The 20,922-nt window shown below is 44.2% G+C and overlaps 2 protein-coding genes and 1 pseudogene across 3 annotated transcripts; all 3 read left to right on the forward strand.

The window, feature by feature from the left end:
- Positions 1–3,414: 3,414 nt before the first annotated feature.
- LOC149753125 (uncharacterized) lies at positions 3,415–5,013 on the forward strand (annotated as a pseudogene).
- Positions 5,014–7,417: 2,404 nt separating this feature from the next.
- Positions 7,418–10,412, forward strand: LOC103711298 (polyol transporter 5-like). 2 transcript variants are annotated; one of them, XM_089924244.1, is made up of 2 exons: positions 7,418–7,825; positions 8,435–10,412. In XM_089924244.1, the coding sequence occupies exons 1-2, from the start codon at positions 7,777–7,779 to the stop codon at positions 9,847–9,849; spliced, it is 1,464 nt and encodes a 487-aa protein (XP_089780370.1). In that variant the 5' UTR covers positions 7,418–7,776; the 3' UTR covers positions 9,850–10,412. The 2 variants fall into 2 exon arrangements, with proteins under 2 accessions (XP_089780370.1, XP_089780368.1); XM_089924242.1 differs by having other exon boundaries at positions 7,428–7,881.
- Positions 10,413–14,451: 4,039 nt separating this feature from the next.
- Positions 14,452–17,197, forward strand: LOC103711299 (putative polyol transporter 1). The gene is made up of 2 exons (XM_088701139.2): positions 14,452–14,738; positions 15,283–17,197. The coding sequence occupies exons 1-2, from the start codon at positions 14,585–14,587 to the stop codon at positions 16,695–16,697; spliced, it is 1,569 nt and encodes a 522-aa protein (XP_088557265.1). The 5' UTR covers positions 14,452–14,584; the 3' UTR covers positions 16,698–17,197.
- The last annotated feature ends 3,725 nt before the right edge of the window (positions 17,198–20,922 follow it).

Below are 20,922 nucleotides of genomic sequence, written 5' to 3' on the forward strand. Positions count from 1 at the left end.
CCGAGTAATATGAGCTATAATATCGGTCACAAAGATCAAAAGTTACCCTAATACTTGAGGCTTTCAAGGAAGATCAATATGTGGAGACTGAGATCGAAGTCAATCCGGTTGAGAGAGCCCGAACTCCTAAAAAATTGGTCTCTCGTGAGTCCATGATGTCAGTGGTGATGTCAAGTGATTCATCTTCCGTCATTGCAAAGCAAATATCAAGAGGGACAAAGTGATAATCCAAGCATAATTGCTTATAAAAAAAATCTGTTAATGCGATTTAATACGTCTCACAAATAGTAGCCAATTACAAAGCAAAGCATTCAGAGTAGGACAGACAAAGGATAACTTGGACTAGGCTAAATTGACAAGTAAAAAGGTTAGGAGAGTAGTATTCAACGGAGCACTTACCATATTCACTGATCTATATATGATGAAGTTGCCATGAAGGTCTATGGAGACTAGAAAATCCCTTTAGAGAAGTCCTACAGCTTCAGTCTCTGGTGAGGACATATCATCCTCAGAAAATACTAGCCAGATAGGTTTGGGATAATGAAGAAAAAGGAACTGAAAGTTTCTATCTCTATGAGAGGAGTCCTTGTAAAAGAAGCTAAAATACTTTTAAAAAAAAAGAAGGAACAGACCCTCTAAGCGAGCATACTAATGCCTGATAGGAACTGTATCGGTTGCATCCATCATAAGCACGGTAGATCTCTAAAAAATAGATGTATAACCAGATTTGGAGCATTCAGAGAGGACCTTTATATCCCCAGTGCCCGATACAACTAGATCCAATCAGAATTAGAAAAAAAAAAGATTAAACTACTAGATGTGGTTCCGGGAGTCGCCAGCTTGGATACATGATCCATCTTGTATCAAAGTTGAATGATACAAAAGACCAAAAACTGTTAAAATTTATGATGTAATGGACAAATAAAAAATCTTGTTATCTCTGACTTTTCGACAGACCCATTTGACATCCAAATAACTTGTGCCATATGATAACCATCCGATCCATAGATTTTGTCTATGAAGTAAAGTTGGAGAAAAAAAATTAATTTGGTGTGTGTCGATTTCAAAGACATCATAGCAGCAGCCATCATAGATTGAGTTTGAGTATCAAATAACTTTCGTTGCATTTCCACAATCATAACAATTGGAACTCAAAATTGAAAGATATAACAAATTGAAGTGGTGCCAGTTCTGCCGAGTGTAACAAGAGGTTAGCATGCTGTCGGTTGGAAAATTGGCCTATAACGCCTACACTGTCTGAGTCACCTTATATCGAGCTAAATAGCAATCAGATAATTAGGTTTGGGCGGCAACATAAATGTCATTGGAAAAGTCCGGGGTTCCATAGATTGGTCTTAGTATACAAGATTGCTCAAAGTGTTCCGTTTCCTCTACTATGTTGGTGTCAAATCCGAAAAGCACCTATAAATTTTAAGTCATTGTAATCAATATATATTAATAAGTAAAAGCATTATCCCTTAAGAGTGCACTTTGAATATTTATCTCTTTGCATGGTGGATCACGTGTAAGGTTCAATAGATTCTAGAGCGATCTTGGTAGATGTTAGACCTGAGGTTTAGCTACTAATTATCTTTTTAGCCCTTAACTTAGATTCCTAATTGTCTTATTCTAATTTAGTTAAAAGGCCTTGTAGATCCTAACCAATATTAGGTATTCATCTTGAAGTCACATGCATCCCCGAATCTTGCACCTGCAGTCTCCTAATCTTGCATGATAATGTCAAGTCTAAAAATGCCATGCCACTACAAATAGAAAGGGTCTAGAACTAGGACATATTGGCCATGACATGCGCATGCAACATAGATTCCTCCGGCTCTTCTTCTTTAAACAAGCCATGTCAGGAACCAACTAGAAATTCTTCTTCTTTAAACTTGATCACCTGTCCGTGCTCACGCCTCCTTTTCTGCCAACTGATGGCCCAACAGAGGTCACTTAACAAAAATCAAATCTAATTAAACCTAGCTTAAGTCACATTGCCCATGGACTCGGTTAATTTTCATTTACGATAAATATTTAACAACGTACGTATCATATGTAATTGACCTTATGTCGGCTTCGGCATACTGCTAAAATAGACTTTGCTCTCCTATGTCGCATCAACTTCCTTTCGCACTGAATAATAACAAAATGAGCTGGAGCAATTTTCAGAAACGGACATTACCTAATTCGTCTCTTGATAAATCCAATCAAGTCTAACTAAACCAAGCTCGAGTTTCACTGTGTTGGACTTGATTTCCCCTCATCAATAATAAATAACTGACACTGTGTCAGCTCTCAATCTGCCATCCACAGTGCTAAAATAAACACTCCTCTCTGTACCGCATCAACTTCTTTGCGCGTGGGATAATGACAAGATAGGATAAACGGTATTTTTTTGGGGATGAATGTAAACGACAGTTGAGTCCAAGCTTTCACATAATTTTTTTTTGTATACAAGTGGACAGTTATAATATAACACCTCTCATGGACTCTCCTAATTAAAGCGGTTATGAAGAGAAGATACAACGATATAGCGATTCAGTCAAAGAGTGCGTGAATTTGTGCGGGGTATATTTAATTCTACATCGCACTACAAGAAAATCAAGCATTGCCGACACACTTTATTACCTATACCGATGCTTATAAGCGTCGTTTATTTTATTACCGATGCTTTATAAATCGTCATAAAAGTGTCGGCAATGTGAGCGTGGCAACAAAATCTGCTAACACAGATAGAAAATGTAGTTAATTAGCTATAAAATGCCGATGCTTACAAGCGTTGCTAATTAGTGACGCTTATAACCGTCCGTAGTTAGCGGCACAAGATTGTATAAAATATCCTTTCAAAAATTGGGAGTTTATTTTAGCCTTCAGTCGACGAAGAAGCATGATCAAGATCAGGGAATTCAAGCCCAAATATATGCTTCCTATTATCTGAGTAGCATCACCAAACTCTATCAATAAGATGTTGCAACAAAAGAACATATAATCTCATCTAGGTGCTACCATCCAGTAGCTAGGTAACAATTATAACTATAAAAGCTATGATCTTCTCTTACTTCATCTTTAACGAGTAATAATTACAACCGATGCCCAATTTATATGATATTTCTTTTACAAATTATAATAAACTGCAAAACCTATGGTTTCATTTACAAATTACAAATTATACCATACCCTAACCCCAACCCCAGCCTCAACTCCAACCTTTGCCTTCGATTCCCTTTCCTCTTCTCGCTCTCGCATCGGCGGTGGCCGCTTCTACACCATCCTGGAGTTGCCATGAGGTCCTGGGGTCCCGCGGCAGCGCGGCAATCCACCCTCTTCCATAGCCTAGTGCAGGGGCCTCCAACCGAACAATGCCAATCCGACTACCGGAGAACCACTCGAAGCTCCCTCGGCAGCCGAAGATCAATGGAGCGTGGGGTTGGTACTCGTGGTGATTTTGCTAGAGAACATGGTGGCACATCTAGTCCGGGTGGTAGTGGAGACATAGGCCAAGTAGGGTCGCCGACTGCTACTCCCCCACGCCGATCCCAAGCCTTTCGACCTCCACTACTCTCAGTATAGCCTAGAGAGGTACACGCACTCCCTCCTCCTCTCTCCCAAATTGCAAACTTGGGTTTCCATTGCCTTGGTTTGGTATTGGTGTTTTATAGGGGGACTTGGCCTATGACGATGCAGTTGAGCGTCGTCTTAAATCCCTTGGACCATAGGATTCCGACGATATTTTTAAGCGTTGTCTAGCCCAAGTTTGCAATTTGGCTCCAAAGTTTTGCATCTACGCTTCCGACGATGCTTATAAGCATCATTTTAGGTTTGTGTTAAAGGAGGATTTAAGGGGGGAGGTAGTGTTAAAACGGTTTATTAAGTAGGATTCCGACGATGCTTTTAAGCGTCGTCTGCTTTTTTTCCTTCTTGGCCTCTAACGACGCTTAGAAGCATCGTCTTACAATTTGCTTTGGATGATGCTAATTAGCGTTGTCTTAGTTTCATCCCTGCCGATGCTACTTAGAAGCATCGACAAATTTTGGCACCGAAGCCAAAATTACCGACGCTTCTACCTAGCATCGACATGTATATATTGGCATTCTCCCCTTTTCCTGTAGTGTTAGCTATACATTGGGTAGATCTTGAATATTTATACAAGGTTAAGAAATCTAAATAATATCTCAGCTAGTTTGTTTGAATGAGATTCTAGATTATGACATTAGGCCTGTTAACGAGCCGAGCTGCTCGGGTTCGGCCCGGTAAAAGCTCGGCTCGAGCTCGGCTCGTTAGTCAAACGAGCCCGAGCCCGAACCCAAAATGAGGCCCGTTTAAATTCGAGCGCGAGCTCGAGCAGCTCGCGAGCCCAAACAAGCTCGTGACTTAATAGAACCCGTAGCCCGCGGCTCGCACCCATACTCCAAAACCCTAACCATTGGTCCATTGTTCCCAGGCTTTAAAAAATTAAAAGGTTCAGTGGCTGGTACAGTGGTATCAACACTCGGTGGTCTTCCCCTCCTCTGCCGGCGACCCCAACGTCCCCCATTAGTGCCGCACCCCGGCTACGCCGCCCTTGCAGCCCTCCCGCCCGGCCGCTGCCTCCTTCGTCGGTGGCCCCTCCAACCCCAGCCTCCCCTTCTTGTCCTTCAACATCGGCTCCGCCCCCTCCAGTTTACCCTTTCTGCCCCTGTCTTTGCCTCCGCTGCCGGCGGCCCCCTCTCCACCGGCATTGTCTCCTTCGATGACGAGACCCCTCTCCTCGAGGAGCTCGGCATCAACACCCGCCAGATCTGGCGCCCGACCGCCTCCATCCTCAACCCCTTCCGTGTTAACCCTGACCTCCACGAGGACGGCAACATTTCTGACCCCTTCCTCTTCCTCATGGCCTTCAGCCTCTTCTCGCTCCTCGCCGGCAAGTTCCACTTCAGCATCATCCTCGGCTGGGTCATCGTCGCCGCCCTCTTCATTTACGTCGTCTTCAACATGCTTGCCGGCCGCCGCCCTCTTCCTTTAGCTCGTGATTGAAACGAGCTTCATCCAGGCAAAAAAAAAAAAAAAACCGAGCTTTACGAGCTCGGTCTGAGCCTTTGTTTTGCTGGGCGAGCTCGAGCTCGAGCCCAATACAAAGCTCGGTACCAAGCCCGAGCCCAAAATTCTGTGAAACGAGCCAAGCCCGAACCTCCCAGGCTCGGGCTCAGCTCGGCTTGTTAACAGGCCTATATGACATATGGTATTAGAGCAGATTCGACTTATGGCCTATGCGGACTAAATGATACTACAATACAGATTCATTGTGGATGATCATAGGTCAATCATGGTGGGTTAGATTTAAATGGATTTCAATCTTTAGCAAGACGTGAATGTCGGAACTTAAACGAAGAAACTATATGAGGATCCATATGGACGTATTTTTAGTTTTATATTGACTATACACTCAGTAGATCATGCCAACTTATATAGGGTTAAGGCTACAAATGGCCCGACCCGACCTGGCTGACCTGCTTTTCCCCAATCCTACCCATTTTAAAGGACCCGTGGGGTTGGTTCGGGTTGCCAACCAGCTTATCTCCAATCCGACCCATTTTAAAGGACCTATGGGGCTAGGTCAGGGTCCAAACCGACCCGACCCGACCGGCTTAGCCTCAATCCAACCCAATTTAAAGCATCCGTGGGACCGAGTTGGGTTCTAAAATTGGACCCATTCCATTTTTGGGGTTGAGCTTGAGTTTCCTAAATTCTGACTCGACTCGATCTGATTCATTTGAAATTTGTGTAATTTTGGATTTTTAACCCTACGATTCGACCAAATTTGACCCGAACCTCGTAAACCATTTGGGTGCATGAACCATTCGTGTAATTAGACTTTACTCTAAAATTGTATTTTTTCTGCTATTTTGGTTAATTTTATATACTATAAGTTTGAATACAACCTTTTATTTTATCTGTGCAAGAATTTTTTGAAAAAGTTTTATATATTTCTTCTCCTAACTTTTTAGGGTGGTAACTGATATTGATGGGTCATGTTTTTTTCCTAAGTGATCCTTGTGCTTGTCCTTTTGACTCTTGCATTTCAGTCCAATTGTCACTTTTAATCATATATAAATTGTGAAATGGACTATTCGGCTGTATCATATTCAATGATTTGCAAATTATTTAGATAGCAAATTACATCTTTTAACGCTGTGCATAGCCCTCTATCATTTTCAATGAAGTTTACCAGAGAATCATCAGTCTGCATACCAAATAATCAAACATTTAACTAGTAAAAAAATCGATCATTTTTCCTTTCTGACAATATGTGTTCAATTTCTGGAGGAACCTGCCAATGAGATAGTATTATTTAGTTTTTCTGATCCTCATTACTATTAGAAGAAAAAGAAACATGCTCACTCAATTATCTGTTTAATGATATCTATTTTCTGAGTTGAGCTTTTTTATCTTTATGAAAGAATGGGAGGTCAAGCCTTGGAGATGCAATCTACAAGAGCATTATTATTGAAATGCTTAACCCTGAAGAGTTTCTGGCATCAATGGACTTGTCGACGGAGCACAAAGTCCATGGCCTTAAAAATTGGATTGGAGCATCCAATAAAATTTGGAAGAGAAAGAAGCATAGTAAGGATGGCAATTTATTTTGGGGTTTTACTGTTAGTTTAGGAAAGAGGGTGTAGTTTGAAGAGAGAGCAGAAATCGAGATCCGAATCGGAGCCGACCTGGATCCGTCTTGGACTCGAATTTTTTGGGTTGGTATCGAGTTATATATGGACCCAACCCGACCCGAATGACCAGTTGGATAAAAATTGTAGCCATGGATCCGATCCGATTCAATCCAATCCGAGCCGATTCGACCCAATCTTTTATTAGATTGGGTTTGGAATCAACATTAGGTTATAAACAAGGAATCAGATTGGATCGGGGTTACTTATGATCCGGTCCGATCCGACCTATTTATATCTCTATATGGTGTCAAAAAAATTTAAATAATATTTTTTAACTAATTTTTTTATAAAATTACGGTTAAGAGAAAAAAATATCTACATGCAGTTCTAATCATGGCTCTTATAACGAAGAACTTTGGAATGGCTGCTTAAAATGACTTGCCCGTATCATGGCTTTTATAACGAAGAACTTTGAAAGGGCTGCTCAATGACTAATCTGTCCCTCACAGCCCGCAACAAAATTATGTAGGAGGAAGCTGGCAGGCAAAGAAAGAGGTTAGACTTAGAATAAAGCAATTAAACACCGTTCAAGTACATGCGAAAGCCCATTAGTTAGGCACGCTACGTTTCAATATCCACACGCTGCTGGGGGGACACCATGCGGCCCCTGCCTGACGTCAGGTCTGGCCACCAAAAAATGAGCGAATCGAACGTACTCCTGTGACCCCTCAAATTTTTACTTGACTCCAAGATAAGTCTTCATATAATCTACTAAGAACCAGGAAAATGTTCTCTCTAGTCCCTCTACTTACCGGTAGGTTCTATCAGATAAGAAAATCTCTCTACCTCGTCTAGGGCGAGTCTTGGATTATTTATAGTTACAGTAGTGGTTCAGAGAAACACTCAAGATATCTGAACCCCCGGTAAGCAGTAAAGACTAACTAGAGTCTAGAGAAAAAGCCAACGGGATGCTTCGCTACCGGCCATGCCCCTTAACTCATCTCCAATCCAGCCTCCTACAGACCTCTCTCCCTTGCTCCCCGTCCCCTCCTTCGAAGATATACACAAAAGAGATCAGAAATGACTGACCAGAAACCAGAAGCCACCAAAGTGGCTCCTCAAGTCCCCCATGACTCCCTCCTCGAGGCCGTCGCCCCACGGCCGCGCCATAACAAGAGGTATGCCTTCGCCTGCGCCATGCTCGCCTCCATGACCTCCATCCTCTTGGGCTATGGTAAGTCTCAGGGACAATTTTTTTTTTTTAACTCCCGAAAGAACAAAAAAAAAATCAAAAACTTTTATAACGTTCAAAAGAGAGTACTTCTCCTCTCCTTCTAGTTTCACTAGAATATTTTTCTTAAAGAAGTTTTTTTAGGATAATTTTCTTACAATAGTTCATGAATTAGTTTTTTCAGAAATTAAAATATTTCAGTAGTTCATAATATCTTTCAGTTAGAGTTGGCTTATTATATAAAAAAACTGCTCAAGGCGGGTTCAGTTTCGAGCCAAGATCAACTTCAGCTATTCAAGCCGGGTTCTTATAAGATTTAAGTTGAGTTTTAAAAAACTAAAAAATTTAATATTCATGCTTGATTTATGAGGCTAGCTTTAAAATTTGTTTAAGTTCAGCTATATATTTATTATTATTATTATTTGTAATATGCTAAGTCTAAACTTATCTCCTCCTGTTCATGAATTGCTTTGGTTATTTTTTTTATAATTTTATTGATAGTTAGAAATAATTATTTTAGAAATATTTCATAAAAATAATGGATAATATATCGCAGACATCGGAGTGATGAGTGGCGCTGCATTATTTATGAAGGACGATCTGCACTTAAATGACACTCAGATAGAGATACTCCTCGGAATCCTCAACCTCTTCTCCATCGTCGGCTCCCTCGCTGCCGGCAGGACCTCCGACTGGATCGGCCGCCGCTACACCATCGTCTTTGCTGCCGTCATCTTCTTCGTCGGCGCAATCATGATGGGCCTCGCCCCCAACTACGCCTTCCTCATGGTCGGCCGCTTCGTGGCCGGCGTCGGCGTCGGCTACGCCCTCGTGATCGCCCCCGTCTACACGACCGAGCTCGCACCCGCCTCCTCCCGCGGCTTCCTCACCTCCTTCCCGGAGGTCTTCATCAACTCCGGCATCCTCCTCGGCTACGTCTCCAACTTCGCCTTCTCCAAGCTCCCGGTGAACCTCGGCTGGCGTCTCATGCTCGGCGTCGGCGCCGTCCCCTCCGTCTTCCTCGTCGTCGGCGTCCTTGCCATGCCGGAGTCGTCCCGGTGGCTCGTCATGCAGGGCCAGCTCGGCTTGGCCAAGAAGGTCCTCGCAAAGACCTCAGACACCCCGGAAGAAGCCGAGGAACGCCTCCTAGACATCAAGAAGGTCGCCGGCATCCCCGCCGACTGCAACGACGACGTGGTCGCGGCCCAGAAGCAGAGCCACGGTGAGGGAGTGTGGAAGGAGCTCTTCCTGAGGCCAACGCCGTCAGTCCGCCGTGTCTTGATATCAGCGATCGGAATCTACTTCTTCCAGCAGGCCTCCGGTATCGCCTCCGTGGTGCTCTACAGCCCCCGAGTCTTCAAAAAAGCCGGAATTCATGACAAAGATGCGCTGCTCGGCACGACGGTGGCGGTCGGATTCACCAAAACTTTGTTCATCCTTGTGGCAACCTTTCTGTTAGACCGTGTTGGGCGGCGACCTTTGTTGTTGAGCAGCACAGGAGGGATGATAGTGTCGCTGGCCGGGCTTGGCCTTGGGCTCACCGTAGTTGATCGCCACCCGGATGGGCAACTCCCGTGGGCCGTCGGGTTCTGCATCGCATCGATATTGGCCTACGTCGCCTTCTTTTCGATCGGTCTGGGGCCGATAACTTCCGTCTATTGCTCAGAGATCTTCCCACTGAGGCTAAGAGCACAGGGGGTGAGTGTAGGGGTGGTGGTGAACCGGGTGACAAGTGGTGTGATCACGATGACCTTTATATCACTCTACAAGGCCATTACGATCGGTGGGAGCTTCTTCTTGTATGCCGGGATCGCGGCGGTGGCATGGGTGTTCTTCTTTACTTACTTGAAGGAGACCAGAGGGAAGACTCTAGAGGAGATGGAGAATTTGTTTGGAAACAAAACAGAAGAGAAGGACGGAGAAGTTCAGATGGTGAGTGGCGCTGGGGGAGGGAGTAATGGGGAAGCTTGATAACTTTCGGGTGTTTTCTGCAAAATTATTACGGAGGTGGAAGATTCTCTAACGAGGCCCACGAGGGTGGCCAACCAAGGCTTTGGGGTTGATAGGGATAAGAAAACGTTTTCTTTTTACTTCAAGGGAAAGCAAACATATTGCATAATTATTGGAAGTCTTGTTTGGTGGATCTGTCATGGATGTCGTGTTCCCACTCCATTTGATTTAAAGGAATTAAATAAAAGATAGGATCAGAGAAGGATATTTGAAGATTTCGCCGTCACCCAGGCAAACACTGGAATTCTATCGTGTTTACGGATCTTTGGTGAGGAAGTGGCTTTGTTAGAAATTTCCTCAGCTTGGCCAGCCAAATTATTTTATGGTGTCTATTGAGGCTTTATCTTTCCTCTATTTGTCCTTTCTTGGCTCTCTCTCATTATCAACATCGGTTTAAAATCTTGAAGGGGACATGGTTTCTAACGCCAGGAAGAGTAGGGAAATTATTAATTTTCTAGCTATTTGTTATCTCAAAGCATCGTCAGGTGCATATAAATTGCAGAATATATGGGGTTCGAGATGCATATGGTATGTGGGCACAGGATTTATGCTACCTCTCATTCCTTGTATCACGGAGAGCACTGTGCAGCTGCTAGCTGTTAGCTTAAATTAATCGAATGGTCCAAGAGCAATGCACTTGGTCTGTATGGTCTCTATTTCATGTTGCGTGGACAGATTGGCCAGGCATTCAGTAACTTCTAAGATACACCAGCTGCCCTTCGAAATGGATAAAATGATATCCTTGCTGCGTGCATCAATCAAGCTTTCTTTTTTTGATGCAAGCCCATTTAAGCATATTTAGAAAAACCTGTCACATTTTTAATCAAAATCTCAACTTATGACATGCCTAACCAAAATATCAGCACCAACCTATTGAGGACTTAATACCGTATATTCACATAATATACCTCTTTGCAGGTGAATAGATTAAAACTAGTGCGCTTCCAATTTGGAATTGATCTGAAAATGATTTGATCCAATCTGACTTTAAGTTATTTAGAGCATAATTAGTGTGGATTGAGAAATATAACTATTTTGTACTCGGAAAAATATGATTATTTGTGAGGACTCGTGTAGGCATGTGTACAGAATTTCTGTATTTCTTTTAAAAGAAAAAAATTATCTGATAAGCTTAGCATGCTTGATGAAAACTCTTGCTATGATAAACAAATAAATAGGATGGACTTTTGGTTCACGGTTTGAATAAATAGTATAGTTCTTATATGCTTGTGATTTATGGATGGACTAAACAACCTACATTAGCATAACTTAAAAATATACATGTTAATCTAGAAACACTTAATACTCAGATGCATAGTTTCACTAAATCCCCTCCAAAAGAAAAGATCTTATTTTCTAATAGTGTAAATAGAAATAAAATATAAAATAATAAATTCAAAAATTTGGAAGAAAAGGTAGTTGAAGAATTTGAGAAGGAAAATTTTCTAAATAGAGGAAATAGCACAAATTTAATGAGAATTATCATAGATGTGAAAAATTTGGTAACAAAATTCCAGATTTCTAGGTGAAGCTCAAACAATCTAATGTTTTATCCTCTATATCAAAGTATAGAGGAGAAAAGGAAGTTGATAGTTAGGTTCTTAGTGCTTCTATTGTTGTTGTAAGTTGTCTTGACAGTCAGTATGCATACATTATTGTATCATCTCAAATGACATATATTGATTTTGCTAATGACTGGATTAATGATCTTGGGTATTCTAATTATCTTACTAGATGTAGAGAGATACTTGATTCTCCATATGAATATACTGATTATGAGACTTGCAACTACCGATGATTCACTAGGCTGAATTGACAAGTAAAATAGTTAGGAGCTAGAGTAGTATTCAACATAGCACTTATTATATTCACTGATCTATATATGATGAAGTTGACATGAAGATCCTCTCGAGACCAAAAAATTTCTCTAGAGAAGTCCTACAGCTTCGGTCTCTGGTAAGGACAAATCATCCTCTAAAAATACTAGCCAAGCAGGTTTGGGATAATGAAGAAAAAGGATCTTGAAGTTTCTATATCTATGAGAGGAGTCCTTGTAAAAGAACCTGAAATACTTAAAAAAAAAAGAAGAAAAGGAACAAGCCCTCTAAGTGAGCATACTGACGCATGATAGGAACTATATCGGTTGCATCCTTCCCAAGCATGGCACATCTCTAAGAAATAGATGTATAACCAGATTTGAAGCATTGAGAGAGGACCTCTATATCCCCAATGCCTAATACAGCTAGATCCAAATAGAATTAGAAAAAAAAGGCTTAAACTACTTGATGTGGCTCTGGGAGTCGCTAGTCTGGATGCATGATCCATCTTGTATCAAAGTTGAATCATACAAAAGACCGAAAACTGTTAAAATTTATGATGTAATAGACAAACAGAAAATCTTGCCCATTTGACATCCAAATAACTTGTGTTATATGATAACCATCCGATCCATAGATTTTGTCTATTCAAGTTGCAGAAAGCAAATTAATTTGGTGTATGTCGATTTCAATGACAACATAGCAGCAACCATCATAGATAGAGTTTGAGTATCAAATAACTTTCGTTGCATTTCCACAATCTCATCAATTGGAACTCAAATTAGAAAGATATAACAAATTGAAGCAGTTTCTTCGCTGCCGAGGGTAACAAGAGGTTAGCATGCTATCGGTTGGAAAATTGGCCTATAACTCCTACATTGTCTGAGTCACCTTATATCGAGCTAAATAGCAATTGGATAATTAGGTTTGAACGGCAACATTAATGCCATTGGAAAAGTCTGGCGTTCCATAAATTGGTCTTAGTATGCAAGATTGCTCAAAATGTTCCATTTCCTCTACTAAGTTGGTGTCAAAGCCTAAAAGCACCTATAAGTCAAGTCATCGTAATGAATATATTAATCAGTCTGCATACAAGATAATCAAACATCTAACTAGTAGAAAACCGATCGTTTTTCCTTTCTGACAATATGTGTACAATTTCTGAAGGAACCTGCCTATGAGATAGTATTATTTAGTTTTTCTTATCCTCATTAGTGTTAGAAGAAAAAGAAGCATGCTCACTCTAATTATCTGTCAATGATATCTATTTTCTGAGTTGGACTTTTTTCTCTTTATAAAAGAATGGAAGGTCAAGCCTTGGAGATGCAACCTACAGGAGCATTACTGTTGAAATGCTTGACCTTGAAGAGTTTCTGGCATCAATGGACTTCTTGACGGAGCACAGAGTCCTTGACCTTAAAAACCAAATTGAAGCATCCATTGTAAGGATGGCAATTTATCTTGGGGTCTACTGTTAGTTTAGGGAAGAGGTTGAGTTTGAAGAGAGCAGAAATGTCGACCCGAACCGGAGTTGTTCTGGATCCGTTTCGGATCCAATTTTTTTGGGTTGGGACAAAGTTATATATAAATCCAACCCAACCCGAATGATTCGTTGGTTCAAAAATTGTAGCTATAAATCCGATCCGATCCGATCCAAACCAATCTTCTATTAGATTGGGTCTAGATTCAACATTAGGACATGAACAAGAAATCGAATTGGATCGAGATCACTCATGACCCTGTCCGTTCCAACCTATTTGTATCTCTATATGAGATTAAAAAATTTAAAAAATATTTTTCAGCAAGTTTTTTTTTATAAAAATATCTGGAAAAAAAAAACTCTACATGCAATTCTCATCATGGCTCTTACAACGAAGAACTTTGGAAGGCCTTCTTAATGATTTGTCTGTATCTTTGAAAGGGCTGCTCAATCATTCTGGGGGCGACTCTGCGACGATCATTGGGTGGATTCAGCGGTCTTCAGGGGAATTGGTGATTACCACCCGTTATTAAGAGATATTCGGACCATGGTCCGTGATGGGATAGCCATTCAGGCAAAGCATACTTTCCGTGAGGCTAATGGGGCGGCCGATTGGGTGGCTTCTTTTGTTGCCAATCATTCTGAAGGACACCTATGGGTGGATGAGGCGAAATTGACTAGTGCTTTTCGAGATGTACTGTTTTTTATTTTTTTGGCTTTATTCATACTCATGTAGTATGATTTTTCTGATTTAGCCCCCCCAAAAAAAAAAGGGCTGCTCAATGACTAATCTGTCCCTCACATATCACAACAAAATAATGTTGGAGGAGGAAGCTGGCGGGCAAAGAAAGACGTTAGACATAAAATAAAGCAAATAAACACCGTTCGCTTACATGTGAATGCTACGTTTCAATTAAACGCTACGTCATGTCTGGACACCCGCATCAAGTGGGACACCATGCCTGACGTCAGGTCTGGACACCAAAAAATGAGCGAATCGAACGTACCCCTGTGACCCTCAATTTTTTACGCGACTCACCCCCTTTATTCAATGGTATGAGAGAACTCGAAGATAAGTCTTCGTATAATCTACTAAGAATCAGGAAAATGATCTCTTTAGTCCCTCTATTTACTGGTAGGTTCTATCAGATAAGAAAATCTCTCTACCTCGTCTAGGGCGAGTCTTGGATTATTTATAGTTACAGTGGTTTAAATTAGAGAAACACTCAAGATATCTGATCCCCGGTAAGCAGTAAAGACTAACTCGAGAAAAAGCCAACAGAATGCTTCGCTACTGGCCATATCCCGTTAAGTACTCATCTCCAATCCATCCTCCTACAGACCTCTCTCCCTTGCTCCCCTTCCACTTCTTCGAAGAGATACGCAAAAAAGATCAGAAATGACTGACCAGAAACCAGAAGCCACCAAAGTGGCTTCTCAAGGCCCCCATGACTCCCTCGCTGAGGCCGTCATCCCACGGCCGCGCCATAACAAGAGGTACGCCTGCGCTTGCGCCATGCTCGCCTCCATGACCTCCATCATCTTAGGCTATGGTAAGTCTCATGGACAACTTCTTCTTTTTACTCCGAAAGAACAAAAAAAAATCGAATTCAAAAGAAAGTATTTCTCGTCTCCTTCTAGTTTTACTAGAATATTTTTCTTAAAGAAGTTTTTTTAGGATAATTTTCTTAAAATAGTTCATTAATTAGTTTTTTCAGAAATTAAAATATTTCAATAGTTCATAATATCTTCCAGTTAGACTTGGCTTATTATATAAAAAAGCTGCTCAAGGCCGGTTCAGGTTCGATCCAAGATCAACTTCAGCTATTCAAGCTGGGTTCTTATAACATTTAAGTTAAGTTATAAAAAACTAAAAAAAAAAATTAATATTCATGCTTGATTTATGAGGCTAGCTTTAAAATTTGTTTGAGTTCAGCTATCTATTTATTATTATTATTATTATTTGTAATATGCTAAGCCTAAACTTATCTCCTCCTGTTCATGAATTGCTTTGGTTATTTTTTTTATAATTTTATTGATTGTTAGAAATAATTATTTTAGAAATATTTCATAAAAATAATGGATAATATATAACAGACATCGGAGTGATGAGTGGCGCTGCATTATTCATAGAGGACGATCTGCACGTGAATGACACTCAGATAGAGATACTCCTCGGAATCCTCAACCTCTACTCCATCGTCGGCTCCCTCGCCGCCGGCAGGACCTCCGACTGGATCGGCCGCCGCTACACCATCGTCTTTGCTGCCGTCATCTTCTTCGTCGGCGCAATCATGATGGGCCTCGCCCCCAATTACGCCTTCCTCATGGTCGGCCGCTTCGTTGCCGGCGTCGGCGTCGGCTACGCCGCCGTGATCGCCGCCGTCTACACGGCCGAGGTCGCACCCGCCTCCTCCCGCGGCTTCCTCACCTCCTTCCCGGAGGTCTTCATCAACTGCGGCATCCTCCTCGGCTACGTCTCCAACTTCGCCTTCTCCAAGCTCCCGGAGAACCTCGGCTGGCGTCTAATGCTCGGCGTCGGCGCCGTCCCCTCCGTCTTCCTCGGCGTCGGGGTCCTTGCCATGCCGGAATCGCCCCGGTGGCTCGTCATGCAGGGCCAGCTCCGCTTGGCCAAGAAGGTCCTCTTCAAGACCTCCGACAGCCCGGAAGAAGCCGAGGAACGGCTCCTCGACATCAAGAACGTCGCCGGCATCCCCGCAGACTGCAGAGACGACGTGGTCGCGGTCCAGAAGCAGAGCCACGGCGAGGGAGTGTGGAAGGAGCTCCTCCTAAGGCCAACGCCGTCAGTCCGCCGTGTCTTGATATCAGCGATCGGAATCCACTTCTTCCAGCAGGCCTCCGGTATCGACTCCGTGGTGCTCTACAGCCCCCGAGTCTTCAAAAAAGCCGGAATTCATGACAAAGACGCGCTGCTCGGCACGACGGTGGCGGTCGGATTCACCAAAACTTTGTTCATCCTCGTGGCAACCTTCCAGTTAGACCGTGTTGGGCGGCGACCTTTGTTGTTGAGCAGCACAGGAGGGATGATAGTGTCGCTGGCCGGGCTTGGGCTTGGGCTCACCGTCGTCGATCGCCACCCGGATGGGCAACTCCCGTGGGCCGTCGGGCTCTGCATCGCATCGATATTGGCCTACGTCGCCTTCTTTTCGATCGGTCTGGGGCCGATAACTTCCGTCTATTGCTCAGAGATCTTCCCACTGAGGCTAAGAGCACAGGGGGTGAGTGTAGGGGTGGTGGTGAACCGGGTGACAAGTGGTGTGATCACGATGACCTTTATATCACTCTACAAGGCCATTACGATCGGTGGGAGCTTCTTCTTGTATGCCGGGATCGCGGCGGTGGCATGGGTGTTCTTCTTTACTTACTTGAAGGAGACCAGAGGGAAGACTCTAGAGGAGATGGAGAATTTGTTTGGAAACAAAACAGAAGAGAAGGACGGAGAAGTTCAGATGGTGAGTGGCGCTGGGGGAGGGAGTAATGGGGAAGCTTGATAACTTTCGGGTGTTTTCTGCAAAATTATTACGGAGGTGGAAGATTCTCTAACGAGGCCCACGAGGGTGGCCAACCAAGGCTTTGGGGTTGATAGGGATAAGAAAACGTTTTCTTTTTACTTCAAGGGAAAGTAAACATATTGCATAATTATTGGAAGTCTTGTTTGGTGGATCTGTCATGGATGTCGTGCTCCAAGTCCATTTGATTTAAGGAATTAAATAAAAGATAGGATCTGAGAAGGATATTTGAAGATTTCGCCGTCACCCAAGCAAACACTGGAATTCTATCGTGTTTATGGATCTTTTGAGAGCAAGTGGCTTTGTTAGAAATTTCCTCAGCTTGGCCAGCCAAATTATTTTATGGTGTGTGTTGACGAGTTGTCTTTCCTCTATTTGTCCTTTCTTGGCTCTCTCTCATTATCAACATCGGTGTAAAATCTTGAAGTGGACGTGGTTTCTAACGCCAGGACGAGTAGGGAAATTGTTACTTTTTCTAGCTATTTGTTATCTCAATGCATTGTCAGCTGCACATAAATTGCGGAATACATGGTGTTCGAGATGCATGCTATGTGGGCACAGGTTTTATGCTGCCTCTCATTCCATGCATCCCGGAGAGCACTATGCAGCTGCTGTTAGCCTAAATTAATCGAATGGTCCAAGAGCAATGCACTTGGTCTGTATGGTCTCTATTTCATGTTGCGTGGACAGATTGGCCAGGCATTCAGTAACTCCTAAGATACAGGTGCTGCCCTTGGAAATGGATTAAACAATATCCTTGCTGCATGCATCAATCAAGCTTTCTTTTTTTGATGTAAGCCCATTTAAGCAATTTAGAAAAACCTGTCACATTTTTAATCAAAATCTAAACTTATAATATGCTTAACCAAAATCTCGTCACCAACCTATTCAGGACTTAATACCGTATATTCACATAATATACCTCTTTGCAGGTGAATAGATTAAAACTAGCCCACTTCCGATCTGAAAATGATTTGATCCAACCTGACTTTAAGTTATTTAGAGCATAAGTGTGGATTGAAAAATATTACTGTGGTGGTTCAAAATTGGCCTGAGGGTGATCACGCCGGAGGAGTCGAGAGAGCCGCCGGAATGTCGAGGAAGAAGGCGAGCCACCTCCCGCCCGGCGGTATACCTGTACAAAGCCTCACCGGTGGTTCCGGTGGGCCCTCCGACGATCAAGTTAGAATGAATTTAGGATGGATTCTCTAAAAGTCCCCTTTACGTTACCTTACGGGGCTATTTATAATCTCTGTAGAGGTGTCCAGATGGTGGAGGTGTGGCCCGTTCTCATCATGAGAGGAAGTGACTTTAAGCCAGATGGCGTGTGACTGGGGCTTGCTTGTGGTGCGCAGTACAGTCCGTTCTTATGAACAGTAAAGCATTAATAGTCGTAGTAAGGGACGGCCGGAGTAGCATAGCATTGTCCTTGACTGTCGTTGGCCAGCAGGTAAAGCATGGGGCGGCGGTGTTGCGATGTACGGCTTTGTAGGTAGGAGTGGACGAGGCCGAGCTCATTGAGAGATCGCATCATATACTCGGCGAGGTCGGCTTGACGGATGCTGAGGCTAGCTCGACATCCCTGGTTTCGAGATGTGCTCGGTAGAGCGCCCCGAGCTCGGGGGTCGGGGCGCGTCATTGGATAAGGCACCCCAGGCTCGGTCGGGGTATGTCGGTGAATGTAGGGGCGCCCTGAGCTTGGCCAGGGTGCATTGTCTATGAAGAATGCTGGAGCAGCTCTGTGGAGAGTAAGGTACTGTCCGCTTTGGGGGAGCACGCACGTGCTTAACCTCGTGCGCAGCTCGTGCATGGCAATTTTTTCCTCATGGTTTCGTCCCACGAGGGGCGCCTTGCTATAAGCGTCGAAGAAGGTCGGCGCAGGTTGTAGCAGCAGGAAAACCCGTCCAAGGTCGACTGAGCCCTTGACGAAGTTCGAGCCCGGAGTGACTTTTAGCAGGGCCGGAGTCCGGCTCAACCGTCGTCGGGGTTTATTTCGGCTAAAATCGGGTGCCTTTACTATAGCAAGTAGGACAATCCCTTTTGCCCCCCATCATTTGCCCCCCGACTTCCGAGGTCGAGTTGCTTTTTAGTTCGGGCGAAGAAAGTAGCTGGATTATTGGTCGGCCTACGATGAGGTTAAGTGCTTATGGAGGCGTACACACCGAGTTGGGAACACTTATGTGTTGTTGCAGCCGATAGCTTTGAGTCGGGCTTGGGTGGATTAGGCTGCCATATTGCTCCGAGCAGAAGCGGATGTGGGAACTTCTTAATGTACCACGTGCGCTCCTGTCCGAGGTGTTGTTATATGGAACGCGGGGGCCGCCAATCATTAATGCCCCATCCTCCGAAGTGCCCCGCCTGATGGAACGCGAGAGGGCGGTTATTAATATTCCGTTCTCCGAAGCGCCCAACATGATGGTGGCTTTTAGTGCCGCAATCTGGAAAGATTTACTGAGGTCGTTTTTGGGCCTAACAGGTGGTGGGATTTGACCTGCTTGATCACTCGAGTTAGCCGATCAGGGCCATTGCAGTAGGTTATATAAGGCCTGGAGGGGATCCTAGGGCCGTTATTTGATCTTTTTTAACCCTATCCCCTTTATTCCCAGTCGCCATCGTCGTGGTGTTCGAACTTCTCTTTGGGTGTTTTTGGATCTTCCCGACAATCTTTGCATTGGGGTTTATTTGCGATCCCGGGCGATTGTTCTTTGTTTCCTCGGTCATCTTCTTCGGCAAACTTTCGGATAGGCATTTTATCCCTTTTTCGGTCGCTCGGAGAGTTTTTTGTCTTCTCCCTTCTTTATAATTGTGGCAAGGCAATGAGTTTGCTTATGAGAGCCCTGATACTCGGTGCAGATTTGTCTCGAGCCCAGGCTTCTTCCGATGTGGAGGAGGTTGAGCTTGAGGTGGGCCAGGGTCTGTATGGGACCGGCTTGCTCATGAGTGATGAGGACCTACGCTCGGTTTGGGCTCGGTTCTTCTTTCTTCTAGAGTTTGTCCTCGAGCTTCCGAACCTCGGGGGGCGAGTCACCAACCCGCCTAGAGGTTAGATCGGGGTGCATGTAGAGACGCTCTGAGTAGGGCTGAGATTCCCTCTATATGGGTTCATGGATGAGCTCTTGACGGCATACTGTCTTGTGCCCGCACGGCTCGCCCCGAACTCGTGGAGAATGATAATTGGCTTTACCGCTTTCTACCTTGTACATGGTCTGCTCCCCCTGATGAGCGTCTTTCGAAGTTGTTTTATATTAAAAGGCAACCCTGCCGACAAAGGATGGTGGTACTTCTCCTTCCGAGAAGGCCGCAAGCTCTTTCGGGGCATTTCTTCCTCCATTCATGGGTGGAAGAATAAATTCTTCTTTGTTTCCTCCGAGTGGTCATGGAGGTTTAACCCGACCTGGAGCTTCCTATTGGCCTTGATGAACTACCATCTCCCCCAGTTATCACAGTCCGAGCAGGGTGTTCTAGACAGTTTGCTCGGGTCGGAAGGGACTCCACGGCTTCCCAACCTGCTTAGCGAGGAAGCCTTAGTAAATGTTGGCCTGAGCCCAGCTCGCCCTAAGGGTAAGAATAGCGCGGCCTTTCCTCATTTTCTTTTTTTGTGTTGGGTCCTGACAAGATCTTTTATTGCTAGACATTGCAAGGATGATCGTCAGCATCGAGACGTTGATGGCCAGATACAGGAAGACGGTGGCCACCTCGGATGGAGCTCAATCCGAAAGTAAGCTGAAGAGAGCCAGAGCTGCTTATGGCCCCAGGGTTGAGCAGGGCGAGCTCGCTCTGATTGAGGGCGCCGTCCCTGCTCAAGCTAGATTCGATCGGGTTCCTTTAGTGGAGGTCGAGGTGCTCCGATCGATAGCGGAAGGGGGTTCTTTTGAAGAAGTGGTGGCCGTGCCTGTCGGCCGAACCCAGGAGGTTTGCGAGGCCGCCCTTCTGCACAAATCGAGTTCCGAGTCGGAGAGCGGGCTCGAGATCCGAACTTATCTTGAGGTCTCGACTCCTGTCGAGGCTAGGACCTCCCTCGAGGTTGTGAGCTCTGCTGGGGTTCCAATTCCTGCCGAGGCCCCGATAGTAGCTGAGGTCCCGTCCTCAGCTGGGGTCGACCCTGCTTCCTCTGAGCCTGGGCGGAGGCGGTTCCGACCCGAGTGTTGTGTATTTCAAGATGACATGGCCCTTGCGTCTGGTGCTGTTGACCGTGAACTTGTTCATT

This window comes from Phoenix dactylifera, chromosome 7, assembly GCF_051530095.1.
Source record: "Phoenix dactylifera cultivar Ajwa chromosome 7, Ajwa_hap1_PhDact_Kaust_v1.1, whole genome shotgun sequence".
NCBI lineage: Eukaryota > Viridiplantae > Streptophyta > Magnoliopsida > Arecales > Arecaceae > Phoenix > Phoenix dactylifera.

Excerpts from the sequence above, each read along its gene's own strand:
- LOC103711298 (XM_089924242.1), top strand. The coding sequence starts at position 7,728 with ATGACTGACCAGAAACCAGAAGCCACCAAAGTGGCTCCTCAAGTCCCC. Across the intron at positions 7,882-8,434 it reads CTCCATCCTCTTGGGCTATG|ACATCGGAGTGATGAGTGGC; the intron begins GTAAGTCTCAGG and ends AATATATCGCAG.
- LOC103711299 (XM_088701139.2), top strand. The coding sequence starts at position 14,585 with ATGACTGACCAGAAACCAGAAGCCACCAAAGTGGCTTCTCAAGGCCCC. Across the intron at positions 14,739-15,282 it reads CTCCATCATCTTAGGCTATG|ACATCGGAGTGATGAGTGGC; the intron begins GTAAGTCTCATG and ends AATATATAACAG.